Source organism: Lepidochelys kempii, chromosome 10 (genome assembly GCF_965140285.1).
Source record: "Lepidochelys kempii isolate rLepKem1 chromosome 10, rLepKem1.hap1, whole genome shotgun sequence".
Lineage (NCBI taxonomy): Eukaryota > Metazoa > Chordata > Testudines > Cheloniidae > Lepidochelys > Lepidochelys kempii.
In genome coordinates, this window is record NC_136389.1 from 2272551 (window position 1) to 2292812 (window position 20262).

General features: G+C 60.7%; 1 protein-coding gene across 2 annotated transcripts in view; it reads left to right on the plus strand.

Moving 5' to 3' along the window:
• Nucleotides 1-1301: 1301 nt before the first annotated feature.
• The window catches only part of LOC140918048 (uncharacterized), a 20408-nt gene continuing 1447 nt past the window's right edge, over nucleotides 1302-20262 (plus strand). The window contains exons 1-10 of one of the 2 annotated variants that reach the window (XM_073361634.2): nucleotides 1302-1409; nucleotides 2073-2417; nucleotides 6341-6445; nucleotides 7324-9993; nucleotides 10692-10804; nucleotides 11006-11064; nucleotides 11408-11571; nucleotides 12209-12371; nucleotides 12797-12988; nucleotides 16805-17368. In XM_073361634.2, the coding sequence (XP_073217735.2) occupies nucleotides 1367-1409; nucleotides 2073-2417; nucleotides 6341-6445; nucleotides 7324-9993; nucleotides 10692-10804; nucleotides 11006-11064; nucleotides 11408-11571; nucleotides 12209-12371; nucleotides 12797-12988; nucleotides 16805-17174 (4224 nt within the window). In that variant the 5' untranslated portion in view covers nucleotides 1302-1366 and the 3' untranslated portion in view covers nucleotides 17175-17368. Of the gene's footprint in view, nucleotides 1410-2072; nucleotides 2418-6340; nucleotides 6446-7323; nucleotides 9994-10691; nucleotides 10805-11005; nucleotides 11065-11407; nucleotides 11572-12208; nucleotides 12372-12796; nucleotides 12989-16804; nucleotides 17369-18372; nucleotides 18595-20262 lie in introns of those variants that run through there. The other variant, XM_073361633.2, reaches the window with a different exon arrangement.

Below are 20262 nucleotides of genomic sequence, written 5' to 3' on the forward strand. Positions count from 1 at the left end.
TGGGGAGGGCGGGGCAGTGCGGGGTTTGGGGGGCATTGGGGCGGGGCTTGGGGAGGGCGGGGCAGTGCGGGGTTTGGGGGGCATTGGGGCGGGGCGTGGGGAGGGCGGGGCAGTGCGGGGTTTGGGGGGCATTGGGGCGGGGCTTGGGGAGGGCGGAGCAGTGCAGGGGTTTGGGGCGCCGGGGGGCGGGGCGTGAGGAGGGCGGAGCAGTGCGGGGTTTGGGGCGCCGGAGGGCGGGGCAGTGCGGGGTTTGGGGGGCGTCGGGGCGGGGCTTGGGGAGGGCGGGGCAGTGCGGGGTTTGGGGCGCCTGGGGGCGGGGCTTGAGGAGGGCGGGGCAGTGCGGGGTTTGGGGCGCCGGAGGGCGGGGCGTGGGGAGGGCGGGGCAGTGCGGGGTTTGGGGGGCGCCGGGGGGCGGGGCTTGGGGAGGGCGGGGCAGTGCGGGGTTTGGGGCGCCGGGGGGCGTGGGGAGGGCGGGGCAGTGCGGGGTTTGGGGGGCGTCGGGGCGGGGCTTGGGGAGGGCGGGGCAGTGCGGGGTTTGGGGCGCCGGGGGGCGGGGCGTGGGGAGGGCGGAGCAGTGCGGGGTTTGGGGCGCCGGAGGGCGGGGCGTGGGGAGGGCGGAGCAGTGCGGGGTTTGGGGCGCCGGAGGGCGGGGCAGTGCGGGGTTTGGGGCGCCGGAGGGCGGGGCGTGGGGAGGGCGGGGCAGTGCGGGGTTTGGGGGGCGCCGGGGGGCGGGGCTTGGGGAGGGCGGGGCAGTGCGGGGTTTGGGGCGCCGGGGGGCGTGGGGAGGGCGGGGCAGTGCGGGGTTTGGGGGGCGTCGGGGCGGGGCTTGGGGAGGGCGGGGCAGTGCGGGGTTTGGGGCGCCGGGGGGCGGGGCGTGGGGAGGGCGGGGCAGTGCGGGGTTTGGGGCGCCGGAGGGCGGGGCGTGGGGAGGGCGGAGCAGTGCGGGGTTTGGGGCGCCGGGGGGCGGGGCGTGGGGAGGGCGGGGCAGTGCGGGGTTTGGGGGGCATTGGGGCGGGGCGTGGGGAGGGCGGGGCAGTGCGGGGTTTGGGGCGCCGGGGGGCGTGGGGAGGGCGGGGCAGTGCGGGGTTTGGGGGGCGTCGGGGCGGGGCTTGGGGGGGGCGGGGCAGTGCGGGGTTTGGGGCGCCGGGGGGCGGGGCGTGGGGAGGGCGGAGCAGTGCGGGGTTTGGGGCGCCGGAGGGCGGGGCAGTGCGGGGTTTGGGGGGCGTCGGGGCGGGGTGCGCGGCGCTGCTCTCCGCGGTCCCGTGCCCTGGTGCCGCCGCAGCGGGGGGTTTCCTGCCGCCGGCTCCAGGCAGCGGCCGCCCCTGCGCTCCCGCAGCCGGCGCCGAGCGCTCCGCCCGCGGGCAGCATGGGCAGCCTCCTCCCGCTCCTGGCGCTGCTGGGCGCGGCGGGTAAGAGCCGGGCCGGTACCGGGGGTCTCGGGCCCAGCCCCGGGGACAGTCGCTACTGCTCGGCCCGGGGCGTGGGGCTCGCAGGGCTGCGGGGGGTTCAGCTCGGGGCACGGCCCGGCCCCCGCCTCTGAAGGGCGGCTTGGTCCGGGGGGGGCTCCCGCAGCGAGGGGGAGGCTGGCACCCACGGGTGGTGCCCCCGGGAGCCCGGTCCAGGGGATGCTCCCGCAGCGAGGAGGAGGCTGGCACCCATGGGTGGTGCCTCCGGGAGCTCCTGCAGTGAGGGGGAGGCTGGCAACCATGGGGGGTGCCCCCATGAGCCTGGTCCAGGGGATGCTCCCGCAGTGAGGAGGAGGCTGGCACCCACGGGTGGTGCCCCCGGGAGCCCGGTCCAGGGGATGCTCCCGCAGCGAGGAGGAGGCTGGCACCCATGGGTGGTGCCTCCGGGAGCCTGGTCCGGGGGATGCTCCAGCAGCGAGGAGGCAGCTGGCACCCATGGGTGGTGCCCCGGGAGCTCCTGCAGCGAGGAGGAGGCTGGCACCCACGGGTGGTGCCCCCGGGAGCTTGGTCCAGGGGATGCTCCCGCAGCGAGGAGGAGGCTGGCACCCACGAATGGTGCCCCTGGGAGCCAGAAGCCTTTGACCAAGGCTTGATTTCTGCTTCTAGGGGGTGCCGGCTCTTTGGAGGAACGTGGGAGCTGTGGAGGCATCATAGACGTGATCAGTGCAGCTAATGGGACCATCCACTTACCAGCGGCCAAGGGCCCCCTGGCACCCACCGGAACCTGCACATGGGTGGTCGCAGCGCTGCCCTCCGAGGAAGTACGCGTGGAAATCAAAGCCCTGGAGGCTGCTGCTCATCCCAACCTTAGCGTGCGCTTTGAAGGTAGCCCAGGGGAAGGAGCCGGCAGGGAGGTGCCTGTGGATATTGCCCACAGCTTTCTTCTGAAGGGACAGGGCAGAACCGTGATCAGAGGGAGCCTGGATTCCAGTCTCACTTTCACTTACTGGGGTAAGAACCACTCAGAGACTCTGGAGCTGTTGCCAGTTGGCCTGACCTAACTGCTGCACACAGGCTGAGCCATGTGCAAGGCACAGCGATGCCAGTCCCTGCCCTGAGGAGCAAACAGGCTAAAGCAAGGGTGTAAGACAGGGTTAGTGGCAACAGTGAATGTCACTGCGGGGGTGTGGTGCTAGGGGGGAGGCGGGTGCTGTGGGATTATGGACAAGAGGTAGGTGAATGCAGAACTCTGCTGTCTGCAGGGGAAAGCTGCACGGGTTTAGCTGTGTGTGATTTTAAAGCTGACTTAGGGAAACCAGTGCCAAAGGCCGTGTGGACGCTTATTTCGGTTTAAATCAGGTTTCTCTCTGTTTAGGCTTCAGTTTAAACTAACCAAACAAGTCACCCTTAAACAGCAATAAGGGAATGCCCAGAGGGATATGTACTGGTTTAACTAAAACCATTGCAAACTAGTGTGAGTTAAACTGGTGCAACTTTCTTGTGCAGACAAAGCCTGACCTATATTGAAGCCCATGCCTCTGCTGCATGCAGTCTGCTAGACGGTGTGCCTGGGGAGAAGGAATTGTCTTTAAAAGTACATTCACTGCTGTTTCTAAATTTTAGCCTGTGGGTTTCCTGTTAGATTTGGGCTCTGTCCCTTCACAGGCTAAATAACGAATAGCATAGGAATTGCCAGACCTGCACTCCACCTAGCATGGTATCTTGCTTCTGGCAGAGGCCAGTACTGGATGCTTCAGAGGAAATGACAAGAAATGCTGCAAAAGGCAGTTATAGGCCCAGGGAGAGATTATTTGTCCTGAGAGAAAATTTCCTGTAATCTGTCCCCTGGCAGAGCGTCTGATTCCTGGTGTTTCTGAGAAAAATTGTTGCAAGCTGGTGCCGAAAGTCCCTGCTTTTATTGGGTGTGTTTTGGAAATACAGATGCTGACTTTCACTGCAGTAAATGTGAATCAGTGTGTCTGCTTTGGCTTGAGCTATGCACATGGGCTGTGCAAAATACCATCACAGACATGCTTCCTGGGATGCTCTGTGAGCGAATAGAATCATAGAATCATAGAATATCAGGGTTGGAAGGGACCTCAGGAGGTTATCTAGTCCGACCCCCTGCTCAAAGCAGGACCAATCCCCAATTAAATCATCCCATCCAGGGCTTTGTCAAGCCTGACCTTAAAAACTTCTAAGGAAGGAGATTCTACCACCTCCCTAGGTAACGCATTCCAGTGTTTCACCACCCTCCTAGTGAAAAAGTTTTTCCTAATATCCAACCTAAACCTCCCCCACTGCAACTTGAGACCATTACTCCTTGTCCTGTCCTCTTCTACCACTGAGAATAGTCTAGAACCATCCTCTCTGGAACCACCTCTCAGGTAGTTGAAAGCAGCTATCAAATCCCCCCTCATTCTTCTCTTCTGCAGACTAAACAATCCCAGTTCCCTCAGCCTCTCCTCATAAGTCATGTGTTCCAGACCCCTAATCATTTTTGTTGCCCTTCGCTGGACTCTCTCCAATTTATCCACATCCTTCTTGTAGTGTGGGGCCCAAAACTGGACACAGTACTCCAGATGAGGCCTCACCAATGTCGAATAGAGGGGGACGATCAAGTCCCTCGATCTGCTCGTTATGCCCCTACTTATACATCCCAAAATGCCATTGGCCTTCTTGGCAACAAGGGCACACTGCTGACTCATATCCAGCTTCTCGTCCACTGTCACCCCTAGGTCCTTTTCCGCAGAACTGCTGCCTAGCCATTCGGTCCCTAGTCTGTAGCTGTGCGTTGGGTTCTTCCGTCCTAAGTGCAGGACCCTGCACTTATCCTTATTGAACCTCATCAGATTTCTTTTGGCCCAATCCTCCAATTTGTCTAGGTCCCTCTGTATCCTATCCCTAGGATACAGAATAGGCATGTAGCCTGCACTCATCAGGTGATCTAGGCCCCATCTATTGTATGGTGCGATTGTATCATTTGTGTGTGAGCTCGTTATCTGAGTGAAATGGGAGACATGGAGTTTATCTGGATAAATGGGAGTTCAGCAAAGAGGGGGGTGTTTTCTGTGTCCGTGATGCTATTCCCACCATGTGACCTACATTCAGATAATGCAGGAGTTTTGGTACAGAGGTTTCTATTTTATTTCTTCATGCAAATGCAGGTGGTAATTTTGGTGAGTTCCAGCTGGATTTTGAACCATGCCTCAGCTTTTCCTTTCACAGGAAATGGCTTTCTGTGAAACCTGATGCTGCAAAGAGTTAAATTCCCAAGTGGCTGGTTGTATAAAGCAAAGGAGCTTCAGAAAGAGGACTTTTTGCACATTGAAAAATGGCTTGATTGGTTTTTGGGTAAAGAACTGCCCTGAGCTGCTGGGGTGAGAGCCGGGGGGAGGGGTCTTGTGTTTGCAGAAATTAAGTATTTAGGAAAACAGAGAGAGACCAGGGGGCTATTCTGGCCACTGTACAACAATACTCTTCTGTGTTTATCTAATGCTGATGGTGTACTCACTGCCAATGCTTGGCTCAGACTGTACAAGCGTCACTTCATTTGAGCTAGAACTTCTCGCAGACCTTGAATTAGGAAACCTTGCAGGTAGGAACAAACCAGCGCCCCAGTCCTGCCAGCATGCGAGCCTGTGCCTGGTTTTACTCCCAGGGGAGGGCGCCAATGAAGCCAGACCAATACTCATGTGTAAGCAGGTGCTTATGCCCAACAGAAGACAGGTGACCCAAGTTACTGGCAAAGGCTAATGAGCTGTCGCTGGGGGGGCGCGAATTTGGGAATTGCTTCCCATTGGCCAGGATGACGAGGTGGCGCTTGAAAGCGCTTGGATTGCTTGGGAGACAGCAGTGGGAAATGGAAACATTTGAATGGCCCAGCAGCCTCGTTTCGGGGTGTGACCCCCAGCTTGGGAACGGCTGCCCTAAGCATTATTGCATCCAGAGCATGTTGCCAACCAGAGCTGCAGCATGATTTCAGTGCGGGGAGCTGCATCTCTTTCCTCGCTAGCGCTGCCTGGTTCTGGATTCCTGTTGCAGTCCCTAGTCAAAGCTGCCCCCCCCGCCCACACTGGGGGCGGAGCTGGGTCACGAGGCAGGGTGCATTCGGGCCTTTCCTCGGTCATGGCCCTGGTTCCTTCCAGTGCAGTGATGTGCTTGGCCAGAGTCTGCTCCTGGGCCACAGCGAACGTGTCTCCTTGCCAGGATTGCTAGTGCTTATATCATCCTCCCAGCCCCCTCAGGCCCATGGCCATAGCAATGCGGCTGCTCTGGGCTGGGGGTAGGTGGAAACACCCTGCTTGGCTTGGCTTTGTTCTCTTGGAGATTTGGGCTTTGGCAGGGGAGGATTTATTAATAATTGGCCAGTGCCAGTCGTTTTTGAGGCTTGGGAGACGAGGCCTTTATGCAGGGCTCTCCTTGTGGCAAATACCTCAGCTTGCTCTGCAGCGTGTGAACAGTACACGCGGGTTGGTTTTCCGTCCGTCTCAGCCAGAGAGACAGCGCCCATCCCTTGTCCCATGCCCGACAGTGTTTCCACAACGGTAGCTTGTCGGGGTCTCGGTTGGGGAGGGTGAGTGTGTGAGTCCCCCTTGTCACTGTGGTGTCCCGGGCCCCATTGTGGCCTGCTTGTTTGGTTAGTAAAAGGAAGGGCGCTTGCATGGCCCATGGACTGGAAACATCCTGGCCAGCCGTGCTTGGGGGAGTGCCCCTCAGAGCCTGGCAGGCCGAGACACCGCACTGGGGAGCCACCACGTGGGGCACGTCGCCCAGCACTGCCTCCCCGGGCCGGTGTGCGTGTGTTGCCTGGCCTGCCTCCGGCGCTCCGGCTGTAGCATTCCCGCGTCGCGGGCTGGGTGCAGGACTCTCTGCGCTGTCTCCGGCCGGAGGGGACCCAGGATATGAGCAGCGCCCACTCTCTCTCTCTCCAGTGGCTGTGGATTGGTGTGCGCGGCTGGCCCTTTGCTGCTCCGTGGTGGGATCGGCACAGACCTGTCTCTGCCCTGGGAACTCAACGGGGCAACGCTGCCGGACAGGTAAAGGCTCTGCCTGGGCACTAGGCGATGGGGCTGGGGGGAAGTCACAGGGAGCCAGGGGGGTTCTGATTCCCAGGGAGCCTTATTCTCGCCCCTAGGGCTGGGTGAGATGGTCCCGCTCTCCCTGGGAGGAGGTTGGATGCTCCCTCCAGTCACCCACCCCGTCCTGTGCCAGTCATGTCAGTCAGCCAGCCCAAAAGGCTGGCCGGCCTTTCCATGGGCATTTCCCACCTCTCGGCCAGGTTCATCTCCTGCCCAGGGCTCAAGCAGAGTAGGCAGAGGCCCCTGGGCTGGGCTTTTCTGCTGTTCCTCTCCCTTATAACCAGAACTCAGGCCCAGAGAGCTGTTGGGCTAGATGGGCATGGTGAGATCCAGCTCCCTCCTGGGAATACAGGGCTGTCTTGGGGCATCGCTGTGTCCTGCACTGGGGGGAGTCAGGGGGAAACCCCGCCTCTGGACTCAGCCCCGTTCAGAGATGGGGAATGCAGCATTGGCATAGCCCCTGACTCAGCGTTCACAGCTCAGACCTTCCCGGCTCCCCGGCCTGCCCCACTCTGAGCCCTGCGCTGCCCTCGGGGCCACATGGCTGAGCGGAGTATGGAACATTTCCAGCCCACGGCAGCTGCGCTCTGCAAACCCTTCCCAGCGACTCATCACGTGTCCCACGGGAGGTGGGGCCGGGCCTTAGTCCCCACTTTACAGAGAGGGGAATTGCCTTGCCCAAGGGGTCGCAGAGAGTCACTCTCAGGCCCGGGGCAGGCTGAGAACCCAGGAGTCCTGACTCCAAGCCTTGGGCTAGTAAAAGCATTTCAGTCCCCCGGGACCAGGGTGACTCCTTGGGCTCACAGCTCTGCCTCAGTCTTTGCCTCTCTCATTAGGTGTGGATGCCCTGGAGGCTCTGAGGGAAGGTGTTGGGCAGGTGGCATCACAAGAGGCCCCGGTGAAGCTGAGGGGGGCTGTGGTATCTGGAGCTGCTGAGCATCTCCACAGCACCAGCAAGGCAGCCCCAGGCCCTCGCCCTGGCCTTGCCCCCCACCAGAGCCCTGCGGCCTGGCCTGCCAGCACTGCAGAGAGCCCTGGAGATGCGCTGAGTAACGCTGCCCCTGTGCCCCGAAGGACGTGGCTGGGCAGGAGAAGGAACGGGCCTCTGGCTCAGGATGGAGCGAACGCTGAGTGTGTGGAGCCACCGGCCACTGCAGCAGCTGCTGAGCACTGGGACAGAGCCCGCGACCCGGGAGTGCGTATGCACCCGTCTGCTGCAGGAAAGGAGACGCCCGCTGGAAAGACCGGCAGCCCCTTGTTCTCTGCGAGGTCACAGTTCAAGGCAGCAAATCCCACGTTGGTGCCTCTCCCTGGGACAGTCCCTCTGGAAAACCTGAGGGGAAAAGATCCCACTTCCCTGGGGGGCAGCAGCACCCCTACAAATTCACCCGTGGTGTTTCCTGGCTCTGCCGCCCGGGAGCCGGCTTCATTGGACCAGGCACCTTCCAGCATCTCCGCAGTAACGGATCCAGTGTACCCCAGTGAAGAGCGCGCGCTCACGGCAGGGCCCTCGGACCCAGAGCCATGGAGCATGGAAACGCCGGAGGCGGCTCTCGCCCTGAGTGAAACTAGTGTGGAGACCAGCCAGGGCAGTGCTGTGGGCGCCCAGAAGCCAGTAACCTTGTTGCCTCCCTCTGTGCCCGTGACCAGCCCTGCTCCCGGGGCTAGCTCAGGGGACGATGGGGCTCAGCGCTTTGGAGGAGGGATGCGGGGGCTGGGGACGGCACACCGGGAAGCTGCCGTTACTACGGAGTTGGACTTCACTGACCTGGGCCTAGGAGCCAGGCTGCCAAGCCCCACTGCGGGCTCTGGCACCCTGCCGCGAGGACAGACAGAGCCCGCCATGCGTACTGCAGCCCCCGCACCGTGCGACTCTCTGGAAACCAGCCAGACACCTGCTCTGCAGCTGGATGGCCGGGAGAGTCTGACCTGGCGGCTGGGGGGCAAAGCTCAGCCAGCCACAGAGACCAGTGGGACCCCAGTGCGCACCCCAGGGAGCAGCCTGACAGAGACGCTCGCCACAACAGCTCACTCTGCCCCAGGACTGCATTCCAGCATGCATCTCATGGTGCCCCTGGGGAGCCCCAGGCCTGGGGAGGACCTGGGCCATACGCTGGCGGAGGCTGGCTCTGAGGAGTCGCCAGGGCGCAGAGGTGTCGATGGAGTCCCAGAAAACATGGACTTGTCTCTCTCCACTGACACGCGCACAGAGGGGGACCCTCGGGCAGCGTCGTGGGCAGAGTCATTCCCCGGGGCTTCTCCAGACAGGACGCCAAGTGTCTTCGCTGGGACCCCAAGGCCTTTGGGCAACCTCACAGCACCTGCCCCATCCCCTGGCTCGGCCCAGCCCCCAGCGCCAGCTGAGCAGCTCAGCACGGGGTCCAGTGTCTCTCACCCCACAGCTCCTGGCCACGAGAACGGGTCTCTCAGTGAGCGCGCCCTGGAGCCCAGGCTGTCAACACCAGCCCCAGCCTTGGAGCGGTTATTCCGGACTCTCACCTGGCTCCCTGAAACCCCTGCTGCGAGGAGTCGAGTGCCTGGCACAGGGGAGCCCCGCAGCACGGTCACAGCCGCGCCTGGTACGGCTGTGTCTGTGGACACGTCCTCCCAGCCTCCCGTCTCCTGCACTCACGGGGCCAAGCAGCCCTCCCTGGCTCCTTCCCCAGTCATGGCAGTGACGTCTCAGGAGGGAGTGTTCCCGGGAGCCTCCAGCGGGGAAGCCGTGCCCCATGGCCCTGGCACCGTGCAAGCCACCACTCCTCTGGGCTTTCAGCCTCCGCCAGCCAGCCAGCCTGCTAGAGCAGATACACCGGCAGCCACTCTGCAGAGAGGATCCACTGCACTCAGCCCGACAGAGCCCCCTGACCCTCCCGGGACCAGGCTGAGTTCCCCATTCTCCTTAGAGAAGGACGTTTCAGGGTCTCCCGCTGCCCTGGGACTCGCAGAGCTCGGCGTGGCCACTACCCAGTCTCCATCGTGGGACACGGCGACCACTAATGCCTCAGTGGCAACGCCCTCATTGGCATCTGCAAGCTGGAGGGGAGGGACAGAGAGGCTGGGCCAGCGGGCAATGACCCCCCCAGCCTGGCCTGCGCAGGCTGGGGCTGAACCGGGGAATTCCAGCCAAGCCACTGACGCAACAACCCCGAGCGGGGCTGGGAGGAGCTTTCTGAGCATCAACACCGGGGCCCTGTTCAGCCCCACGCCCCCCACCCCAGAGCTGATACTAACCGCTGAGAGTGCTAGGTCCCTAGCTGGCAGCAGGAGTCCCTGGCCCCCCCTGGCAGCCACCCCGAGGGCATGGGGTGCCGATGTTACGGATCCCGTGAGCAGTGCCAGGACGAATGTCCCCTTCGCCAGCACGCAGCTCAGGGCAGTGATGCCACCCGTGACTCCTGGCCCAGCTGGTGCGGCAGATGGGCAGCCCCTGCCTGTCACCACCAAGGGTGCCCGTGGCAGGGCACAGAGCGTGTTCGTTGTGGAAGACCAGCCTCCTCTTCTCAAAGGTCAGTCGGGCAGCGCCTCCCCTGGATTTCTGGGCTGCTCTCTGGGCAGGGACGTCCCGCGGGGGAGAGGGACGGGGAGTCGCATATGGTCAGGGGTGCAGCTGGAGCAGTCCAAAGGCAGCATGCTGGTAAAGCAGTGTGCCAGGGGCGGGATGAATGGGGTAGTGGGCTCTCCTCTGGCCAGGCACAGCCAGTGTGGGGCCCCATGCAGGTCAGGCTAATGCCCCTGACACCATGTCAGCCCCTTTGCTGGGAGCTGCCCCCGTGCCATGCTGCTCAGGCCCCCTCTGCAATCCTGCCGTGGTGCCCGCTGGGGGATGTGGTTCTGCCGTGTGGGGTGGCCCCAGAGCAGGCCGCGGGCGTCTGCTTCCAGTGGCGTTGAGCCACGCCGAGGGCACACTCCGGCTGTCCATGGTGATCCCTCCGGGCAGCGAGTCTGGAGCCCGCGAGGCCTTTGGGGTGACTGCAGGCCTGGCACAGCTCTGCTGACTCGCTGTGCCTCATGGCTCCATGCCCGGGCCCCTGCGCCCCGCTCTCCCTCGCTTCCCCACGTCTTCCCTCCCTGTTGCCCCAAGCTCGGTGTTTGGTGCCAGCCTGAACCGGGGCGCTGCTGCTGTGCAGAGCTGGCCGGGGCGAGGGCCAAGCACTCGCAGTAACGGTTTCCCTGTGGGCTGGGCTCGGGGTGTCTTGCCTCACAGCGACCCGTCTCCGCATGCCCTGTGAACTCGCGCTGGATATGGAATTCGTTGGCGCCTTCCGGACTCCCGGGTCGCAGGCCCATCGCAGCCTGGTGCAGAGTTTCAATGAGACGGTGAGCCCGGGGGGCGCTGGGCCGGGCGGGGCTGTCCCACGGGGACTGAGCTGGTGGTTAATGGCTGCGGTGCGGCAGGGCAGGGAGCGTGCTGTCCAGTGACCGTTGCCATGGGTGGCTGTGGGCTCGGAGACCGGGGTCCCCTGCAGCTGGGGCCAATTCTCTCGTCACAATGCACCTCCTTCCTGTGTCCCCACACAGGTGGCGCCCCTCTTCACGGCTGTGCCGGGATTCCAGAGCCTGGAAGTGACGAGGATCAGGTAGGAGCGTGCCTGGCGCCCCAGCTCCCCTCCGTGTGCAGGGGCCCGGGGAGCAGCCCCCGCACGGGTGGGGAGAGTGAACTGCACAGCTCGGGCTTCGGCTTGTCCTGTGTCGCCGTCACATTGTTGTGACTTTGTGTCAGAGCTCGTGGTGTCCCCTGCGCGCCCCCCGCCTGCCCCATTCCCCCGGTCAGACCCTGAGCCTGCAGAGCCAAAGCATCAGCACCGGCCCTGCAGCTGGAAGAGGAGCACGGGTAGCTGGGAGGGAGTGCAGCGCCCCCCGCCCACCCCATGGCTGCCCCTGAGGGTAGGCTCTGACCCGTCTCTCTGGCTGCTCCCCCAGGAAAGGCAGCGTGGTGCTGGAGTACGATGCCCTCTTTGCTGCGGAGCGGCTGCGTGGGCCAGTGCAGGGCTTGGGTGCCCTTTTAAACCGGACGCTGCTGTCGGGCACCGCCCGCTCGGGTCTCCGCATCGCCAGTGCCATCGTGCTGTGGAACGTGGTCCTGGGTGAGTTGCTTGGGGCGCATGGCAGCAGGGCATAGAGTTGCTGCAAAGGAGCAGGGCTGCCAAGGCCTGGGCATGGAGCTTCACTGGCTTCTGTGTCCCCCCCCCGCCCCAGACCTCCTGCCATGGCTCTGTTTGCTCCCCCACCCCCAACTGCAGCCCCATGCACCCTCCATGCCCTCATCATCCTGTCAGCTCTGTGCCACAACCCCCGCCCCCCGTGGCTCAGCACGCCCTGGAAGGGCTTCTCGTTCCAGGAGCTGCACTGGGGACCTCGCAGGCAGCGAGTTGTGCCCCAGACCCGGTGGCTGCCCCCTCATGCAGCCAGGCTGGCTCTGCGGGGCTGGCGGGCGCAGGCAGGGAGTGCTGTGGCATTGCTGGGGTGAGCAGGGGCCGTTTCCGCAGTCGTGATGTGGGGCAAGCCGCTCTCTAGTGCGGATGCCTCGCAGAACCGAGCCCCCCATTGTGCAGATGGGCCTGGTGGAGGAAAGGGGCTTCCCCAGCGTCTTGGCGAGTCCGCGGCAGAGAGAGAAGCTGAGCCCAAGGAGGCTGGCTCTGTGCCCTCTGGCTCCCCTGGGGAGGTGGGGGTTGGGGCAGAGTGTTGCAGCGCTCTAGACGGTCTGTGTTTGTCTGTCTGCAGAGAGGCAGCTGGACCTGTGCACGGCCCTCTTCTCGTGCCACGCTGGCTTTGAGTGCATCAGCCGTGGGGCCGGCAATGCCAGCTGCACGTCTGTGTGCCACAGAGATTACTGCAAGAACCACGGCATCTGCACACACCCGCGTGCCCACGAGCCCGTGTGCCAGTGAGTATCACGCAGACGGCAGCCTGGGGGCAGCCACCTGGCTCAGGGCCCAGCGCAGGCTAGGCTGGGGTAGGCCACCCCACGGCAATGGATGGAGAAGAAACGAGGTTCTGGGCTGGGCCCCAAGGTGGAGGAGCCTGGCGTGAATAATGGGGGCTCTCGGTCGCTGCTGACCTGGTCTGGGGTGAGAGTCCGTGGGCAGGCGCCGCCCCCTCTCCCCGGCTCCCGATGCCCTGTGCACCCAGTGTCCCGGTCTGAGTCCTCCCTGGCTGGCTCCCGAATATAAGCAGGGATAGGAGCCCCAAGGGCCCGGCACGGCCGGGCACTGTGATGTGGAGGGATGACGAGGGGCAGGAGGTAGGACCTGGGGCCAGCTTGCTGGGGAGCAGAGCCTGCCCCTCTGACCCTCTCCCGCGGTGCTGCAGGTGCCCCATTGGCAACGACTACTGGTTCATGGGCCCGCGCTGCGATTACAAGGTGACCCAGCAGAGCCTGCTGGGTGTGGCCTGTGGGGTGCTGCTGACCGTGGCCCTGCTGGGCCTTGCCATCGCCTGCCTGGTGGTCCGGAGGTTCAAGGCGCTGCTCCTGGAGGCCAGGGTTGATCAGACCAAAAGCAGGTGAGGAAGCGCGGCCGGGCGGGGCCGGAGCCAGCTACGGAGCCTCTCCCCTTTGACCCCCGGGTTGGTGGTGGCCCTGTGAGGCGGATGCCCCTCAGCGAGCGCCACGGGGGCCTGAGCCCCCTCTGCCCTTCCGGGGGGCCGGGAGCCTGCAGTGCGGAGGGTGGTTCAGCCCCACACTCTGGCTGTCGCCCTGCAGCTCTGCCTGGCCTGAGCTCCCATGCTCTGGGGTAGACAGAGGGACTGGGGGCAGGGCTGGGAAACGCCCTCTGAGCCAGCTGGCCCCATGCGCCTGCTGTGTGGGGCATGTTGTGCTGGGCACAGGGGACGTGCCCCCGCCCGGCTGGGCCCTTGGCGAAGCTTCTGTGCTCACGGAGGCAGATTAGGCACGTGTTCTTCTGGAGTCCCCAGCTGCATTGACCCCCCCGCCCCCCGCCACTTCCCTGTGCCTTCCACACCCACCTGGAAACACCGTGTACCCCCACCTGGGGGCGCTGTCTCTACCTACACCTCTGTGCACCCCCAGGGCCCCCCTCTGCCCAAAGCGGGGATGCCCCCGGGCAACCAGGGACCCTCCTGCCCCTTCAGGGTGCAGCGCCCACGTCCCCCCACTTCCTGCCTGGAACACCCTTAGGGAGTCTTGCCCCAGGGACTACGGACACCACACCTCCAGCCTCCCCGCCCCGCCCGCGGAGGACCTCCCATCTGCTTGTACACAGACGCCCTCTGCCCCCGCCCAGCATGCCCCCCCCGGCTAGGCCTGCACTGCTGGCTCCCTGCCGGGGCGTTGTTATGTGTGTGGGGGGGGGACAGTTAGAGATGGGCATGATCCCGGGGCCCGTGGGGGGCTTTTGAGGCCGTTCTGCTGGTCTGGGCCGGGAGCTGGTTGCGGAGTTGCAGGAAGGAGGGTGCGGGGTCGCTGACTCGCCCCTTTGACTGGGGCAGGTGTGGGACGCTCCCGGGCCCCTGTCCGCAATGTCACTCACTGAGGTGACCTTGAGGCTTTTGCTGCTTGTCCAGGATTGTGGGCAGGGAAACGGGACTGGGCCTGCTCTGAGTCCTGCCCCGACAAACGCTCTGTGGGGCTGATGCTGGTCCCAGGCTGGGGTGGGAAGAGGGGAGCACGAACACCCCTCCACTGGCACCGGGAGCTTGTGCTTGCTGGGGAGCCTCGAAGGGCCCCAAGAGTCTTCATGGCCAGCTTGTCCTACTGGGGCTCACTGACCGAATGGGCTGGCCTGGCCTAGTGGGGCTTGGCCGAGGGTCTTTCACGTGTTTCTGCTGATGCGCCTCAATCCTGACCCACATGCCTCTGTATCCCAGCCCTGCCCCGCAGATGCTCCCCTGCCTACACACAGCTCTGACAATGCCCCACCCTCAGGCTCAACCTGCTGGCCCCTGTTATTCCAGCCCTGCCTCTTCCCCTCCCCATCCTGCCCTCAGTGCCCTGTTCCCCCCTATTCCAACCATGCCTCCATAGCCGCCCCCCCTCCACACATGCACCCAGCTCTGTCTCAACCCACAGGCCCATTATCCCAGCCCGGGGCTCTGCCCCCAGCTCTGCTGAGTCTAACCCCTGAGGCAGGACAATGGTCAGTCTGGCTGAGGTGTTGCTGGATCTAGCTCCCTGCTTCGACTGCCCAGAGGGGTCAGTGCGAGGTGATGGGGGGGGGTGCCCCCCCCATGGCTCAGTGCAGTCGGTGCCTCTGCAGCCAGCCTCATTTCCTGCCTGTGTGAGAGTGATAGCTCCCCAGGGCTCCCTTCGAGGGACAGGCAAGGAGCAGGAGGCTGCGGAAGCTCCAGCGGAAATCCGGCTTGGGAGGAATTTGGGACGTAACGAGAGCAGAGCCATTGTTCTGGGCCTCGTGCGAGGGCTGGGCTGCACGGCTCCAACGCGCGTGCTGTCCGTCAGCCCCCTGGCCATGGCCAGGGATCGCCTGGCTGCTGAGCCGTGGCAGGAGAGTGCAGAGGGGCCTGGCTACCGCCTGCTCTGGGGCTCTAGAATCTCTCCCCGGCATGGGAGAAAGGACTTGTTTAACTCAGAGAGGAAATGAATCAGAGGGACATGACAAAAGTTTATAGATCAAAGACTAGTAGCTCCTGTCTCTCATACACGAATATCCCTGGGATGTTCAGGGACACTCAAGAGTGGGAAATTCAAAACTGATGAAAAAGGAACAACTTGTCATACCATGCATCGTGAGCCCGTGGGACTAACGGTCACAAGATATCGAGGGCCTGAGGACAGCAGGCGTGAAAGGAGTGTTAGCTAGAGAACGAAAATATTCAGAATTAAAAAATAACAAAACCACCCCCATAAAGTTTTGGCAGGGATATAAAACCACCTAGTTCCAATTGCAAACACGGGCGGGATGAAGGATTCTTGTCCTACGGCTACCATCCTGTACTGCCTCCCTGCAGGATTTCTTCCCTGCACCAGCTGGTATTAGACAGTGTTGGGTACCAGAGCCGCTGACCTCTGGCTCTGATGTAGCCTGGCCTGAATGGCAGCAGCTTGGCTCATCACAGAGAGCCACCCTTGGTTGGAGCACCCCCCTGCCCCAGCCGCACGGGGGGTGGGTGGTTTGGTGCCAGAGAGGAGGCAATTGGTGATATTTTTAAACTGAAGTTGCCAGGAAGTGGCCCAGTGAGTACATCCATGAGGGGGAGATGGGCACATTTTAAAAAAAAGCAAGGCGGGGCGGGGTGTGTGCAGGATTCGTTCTGCAAGCAGGGAGTGCTGGCAGCTGTGAGCATCAGGGCCTCAGCACTCTGGGGTGGACCCAAAGCAGCAGGCCGTGAAGAATGTCTCCAAGTGAAGTTCCCGGGCAGGGGGCCCTGAACTGGCGGGAACAGGCCTGGCTGTTACATGGATCCCTGCAGCCAGCTCTGGGCAGCACTGGAGGAAGGCGGAGCTGCTGCAGCCTGCTCACCTCAACCACCCCCCCAGGAGGCCCAGGGCAAGGGGGTAGATGGGGCAACAGCTGCTGGACGATGCTGGGGGGAATATCCAGCCTCAGGCTCTGTGAGGTGGGAGCTGGGGGTCAGGCAGGGCTGCCTCAGTGCAGCCTCCTTGTCTATGCAGGCAGGAGCCCGGCAGGGAGTCGGCTCAACATCTTTCCCTCCCCCCAGTGGAAAGATCCTTACTAGGCCCCTCCCCGTGACACCAACAAACCCCCCGCCCCCACCCCAGCACAGTTCTACTCCTGCCAGCCAACCCCTGGGCAGCAGCGTAAAGAAGGCCTGAGTGTCCGAGGGCCCCGAGGCTGAGCCAGTGCGTGTGGCTGGGGCAACAGGGGAATGAATCCTCCATGCGCGCATGGCTAGGAACCACGGCCCAAGAGCAAGCGGCCGGCTGCTGCAGACAGCCGCAGCTGTGCGCCACCCTCACCCGTTCTGGACGGCTGACCAAGCCCCTGCCTCTCTTGCAGCAGGGCCAGCCTGTTTGTCCACATCCTGGCTACAGCCGGACGGGTCATGCTACCCTCGCTGCAGTGTGACGCCTCACAGTGCTCCACTGACCTGGTCTTCTTCAGGGCGGGGGACGGGGACACTTGTTCCCAAGGAAACAAACCACAACAGCAGCAGGCTGCTTGCCATCTGATGTTGTTTGTCCTTCCAGAATATGCCCCACCCCTGGCTAGAGGGTGTGTGTGACTTGGGGAAAGCTTGCCAGAGTGCATGGAGAGGCCACAGGGCTGCAGGAAGCAGAGGGTAACACTGAGGCTGGGGAGCGAGATGAAAATGCAGATGTTTCTGAAGGCAATGCTAGGGCCCCAGAGTTCAGCGTTCACTGAACCGTGTTTACGTCAACAGATTGAAAACAACTTCAGCTACAGAACTGCCTTCTGACGGGCGCAAGGAGAGAGACCAGCCACCAGGAGGTTTCTGGCTAGCATGGAAGTGGACTTGTTACAGCTCATGGATCTGCCTTTATTGGGTGTCATTTAAAATACCTCCTTGGGCTTTAACTATAGCCGTGGCCCCATCATTGCAGCTCCACATTAGACGTGTGTGTGCACCAGGAGGAGTCTATTATGCACAGCTACAGACTAGGGACCGAATGGCTAGGCAGCAGTTCTGCAGAAAAGGACCTAGGGGTGACAGTGGACGAGAAGCTGGATATGAGTCAGCAGTGTGCCCTTGTTGCCAAGAAGGCCAATGGCATTTTGGGATGTATAAGTAGGGGCATAGCGAGCAGATCGAGGGACGTGATCGTTCCCCTCTATTCGACATTGGTGAGGCCTCATCTGGAGTACTGTGTCCAGTTTTGGGCCCCACACTTCAAGAAGGATGTGGATAAATTGGAGAGAGTCCAGCGAAGGGCAACAAAAATGATTAGGGGACTGGAACACATGAGTTATGAGGAGAGGCTGAGGGAGCTGGGATTGTTTAGCCTGCAGAAGAGAAGAATGAGGGGGGATTTGATAGCTGCTTTCAACTACCTGAAAGGGGGTTCCAAAGAGGATGGCTCTAGACTGTTCTCAATGGTAGCAGATGACAGAACGAGGAGTAATGGTCTCAAGTTGCAGTGGGGGAGGTTTAGATTGGATATTAGGAAAAACTTTTTCACTAAGAGGGTGGTGAAACACTGGAATGCGTTACCTAGGGAGGTGGTAGAATCTCCTTCCTTAGAGGTTTTTAAGGTCAGGCTTGACAAAGCCCTGGCTGGGATGATTTAACTGGGAATTGGTCCTGCTTTGAGCAGGGGGTTGGACTAGATGACCTTCTGGGGTCCCTTCCAACCCTGATATTCTATGATTCTATGATTCTATTAACACTGGGCAGAGCCCTTGTGCTCCGGAGACGTGGGATAAGCCTCTTACCCCTTCAAGCTGCAGCCTACCATATGTGCCGCAGGCATTGCGCACAGGTCACAAACTGTTTGGAGGACACGCAGCAGACTAAAACCTGCTCCTGGCAGATAAAAGCCCTTCCTTCTCCTTTTACATTGGTGCCAGAGACTGGACATCCTGGGCTGGCAGGTAGCTGCAGCTGCCTTGGGGCTTGTCTGCCCAGCTTGTGCTTAAGCCATGTGGACGTGGGTTTAAGTAACCAGAATATCCATGAAGGGGCTTGGTCAGAAACAGCTAGTGTGCTTCGCTGTCACTCCAAGTGAAGCGTAGCCACTTCCCTTTGCTGCCTTTTCTCCTAGGCCCAGACACCGGTGACTCAGAGCTATTGGGTTTAAACAGTAACACGCACATCATGCAGCAGATTTCTCACTTTCTCTTGTGCAGCTCAGCTCTCCACAGTTTGTAGAATGAAAAGCATCCTTATGTAAGCTGCTGTTAAGGCCCTGCGCTAAAATGACTGGCTTGTACCAGTAATAAATAGCTTTGCTTTCGGAATTGCTATAGTAAAGTCCTGCCTTGTTCTTTCAGCTACCGACGGTTTTGTCGCCTCGATGATGTGTCAGCTCAATACTGGTCTCAATCTTGGCTCGCCTCTGCCAATTCTTTGGACAACCCAGCTTTCAGCAACTCTGAGGAGCTGCTCCACTTACAGATGCTAGACCACAGCTGTTGCAGCTGTAAGGATGACACTATGATCCCAGACAGCTACAAGCAGCAGACCACGCCTATCAGCACTGTTTGCAGGCCCAGGTAACTTTGATCATCAGCATGTTCTACTCCACTATTGGTTTAGGAAAATGCATAGGAGAGACCAGGATTACTTCTGTTATGGTCTACTGTGGGGCAAGCTTACTTGGATGCCAGTGTTGAGGGATGCTAGGGGAGATAGGAGCATATGAATGGAATGGCAGAGACGAGTCGATTTCAGAGCATGCAAGAGCCCTTTACATGTGGCTGCTTTCCAGCTGCACTTAAGTTTTGGCAGCAAAGCTGTTTCAGCCAGGAGCATGTGTAACCCACACACCTTCTGGGTGTGGTGGTCTGTCCCATCTAGTGACACCGAGACCACTTAAAGAGAGAGATAATAGGAGCCTGCTCTACAGCCTTAGTTAACAGCCAGGTAGCTTTTAGCCCATGCAGTAGAGATTCATGCACTAAGCTCCAGAGGGCCCCAGTTTGATCCTGCCCGCCAACTGGGGTCTGACGGTGTTACACATGGAAACAAATCACACCTCTTAAGTGACACAGCTATGCTGCAAAGAGCCCTAGTGTAGATGCAAATATACAAGCAAAAAACCCTTTTTACTGGTATTACCTATTCTGTTTGGGGAACTGGTTTAAAAACATTTGCTGTATAAACAGCATGTCCCCTCAAAGGGTTTGCCCATATCTCTCGACCCGACCCGCAGACCTTTTAAAATGTGTCTGCTGTGGAATCTACAGAGGAGGGAGGGATGGACTGGCTGGGCCAGTTGGCTCTGGTTAAAGGGACAGCAAACAGCAGGGCACTCACAAACCATGTGCGTGGGGAGACGTGTTCTTGGCAGAGATTTGTTGATCTGACACCCAGGGCCATGTTTTGATTTTAAACACCAATTTGACAGCTCCAGCCCCCTGGTTCACGCGCACACAGTGTCAGCAGACCAGCTGCCACCACTGCAGAAAACCCGGAGCAAGTTTTTGGGGGTGAGGGAGATCTCACAGGAAAGGGCAGAATTTAAATGTGTCAAGGAGCAGCAGCTGGCCTTGCCTCTGGCGTAGGGCCAATACATCCTGCAGGCCAGCAAAGGCTTATTTATGGAAGAGGCTATCAAGCTTTAAACAACTTTCCAGTGTTATTGCTTGTTTTGAGCTCACAGCAGGGCACTAACCAGAAAAGGGTGTAATCAGCTTCCAGGGGTGTGAATGGAAAAAGGAACGAAATTGTTTCCAATTTGAGAAACAAACTGCTAACCATAACATAACCACCCCTCTCCCTGCTGGGGGGATTCTGGTTGCAGAGGGAGATAGGACACTGCAGGTCTCCATCAATCCCCTTGGGCCTGCTTCAACACTGCTTTTAAGTAGTCTGCTCCGGGGAAAAGTAAAGTGATGCCTTTTAAAGCCTGAGAATTAGTTTTATCCCTTTCTGCCCCTTGTCATTTCCCATGGTTAGAACTTGCATTAACTTTGTACATTTAATATGTACATCCTGGTGCAGTCATTCCTGGGATACATGCAGAGGGAAAGCTTATGCTCACGAAAGCTTATGCTCAGATAAATTTGTTAGTCTCTCTAAGGTGCCACAAGTCCTCCTCTTCTTTTTGTGGATACAGACTAACACGGCTGCTACTCTGAAACCTGTCCATATGCAGATTCCCAGGAACTGACTACTGTGGGGATGGGACCCTGGCCCACAGATTCTCTACTGTGCTTTAG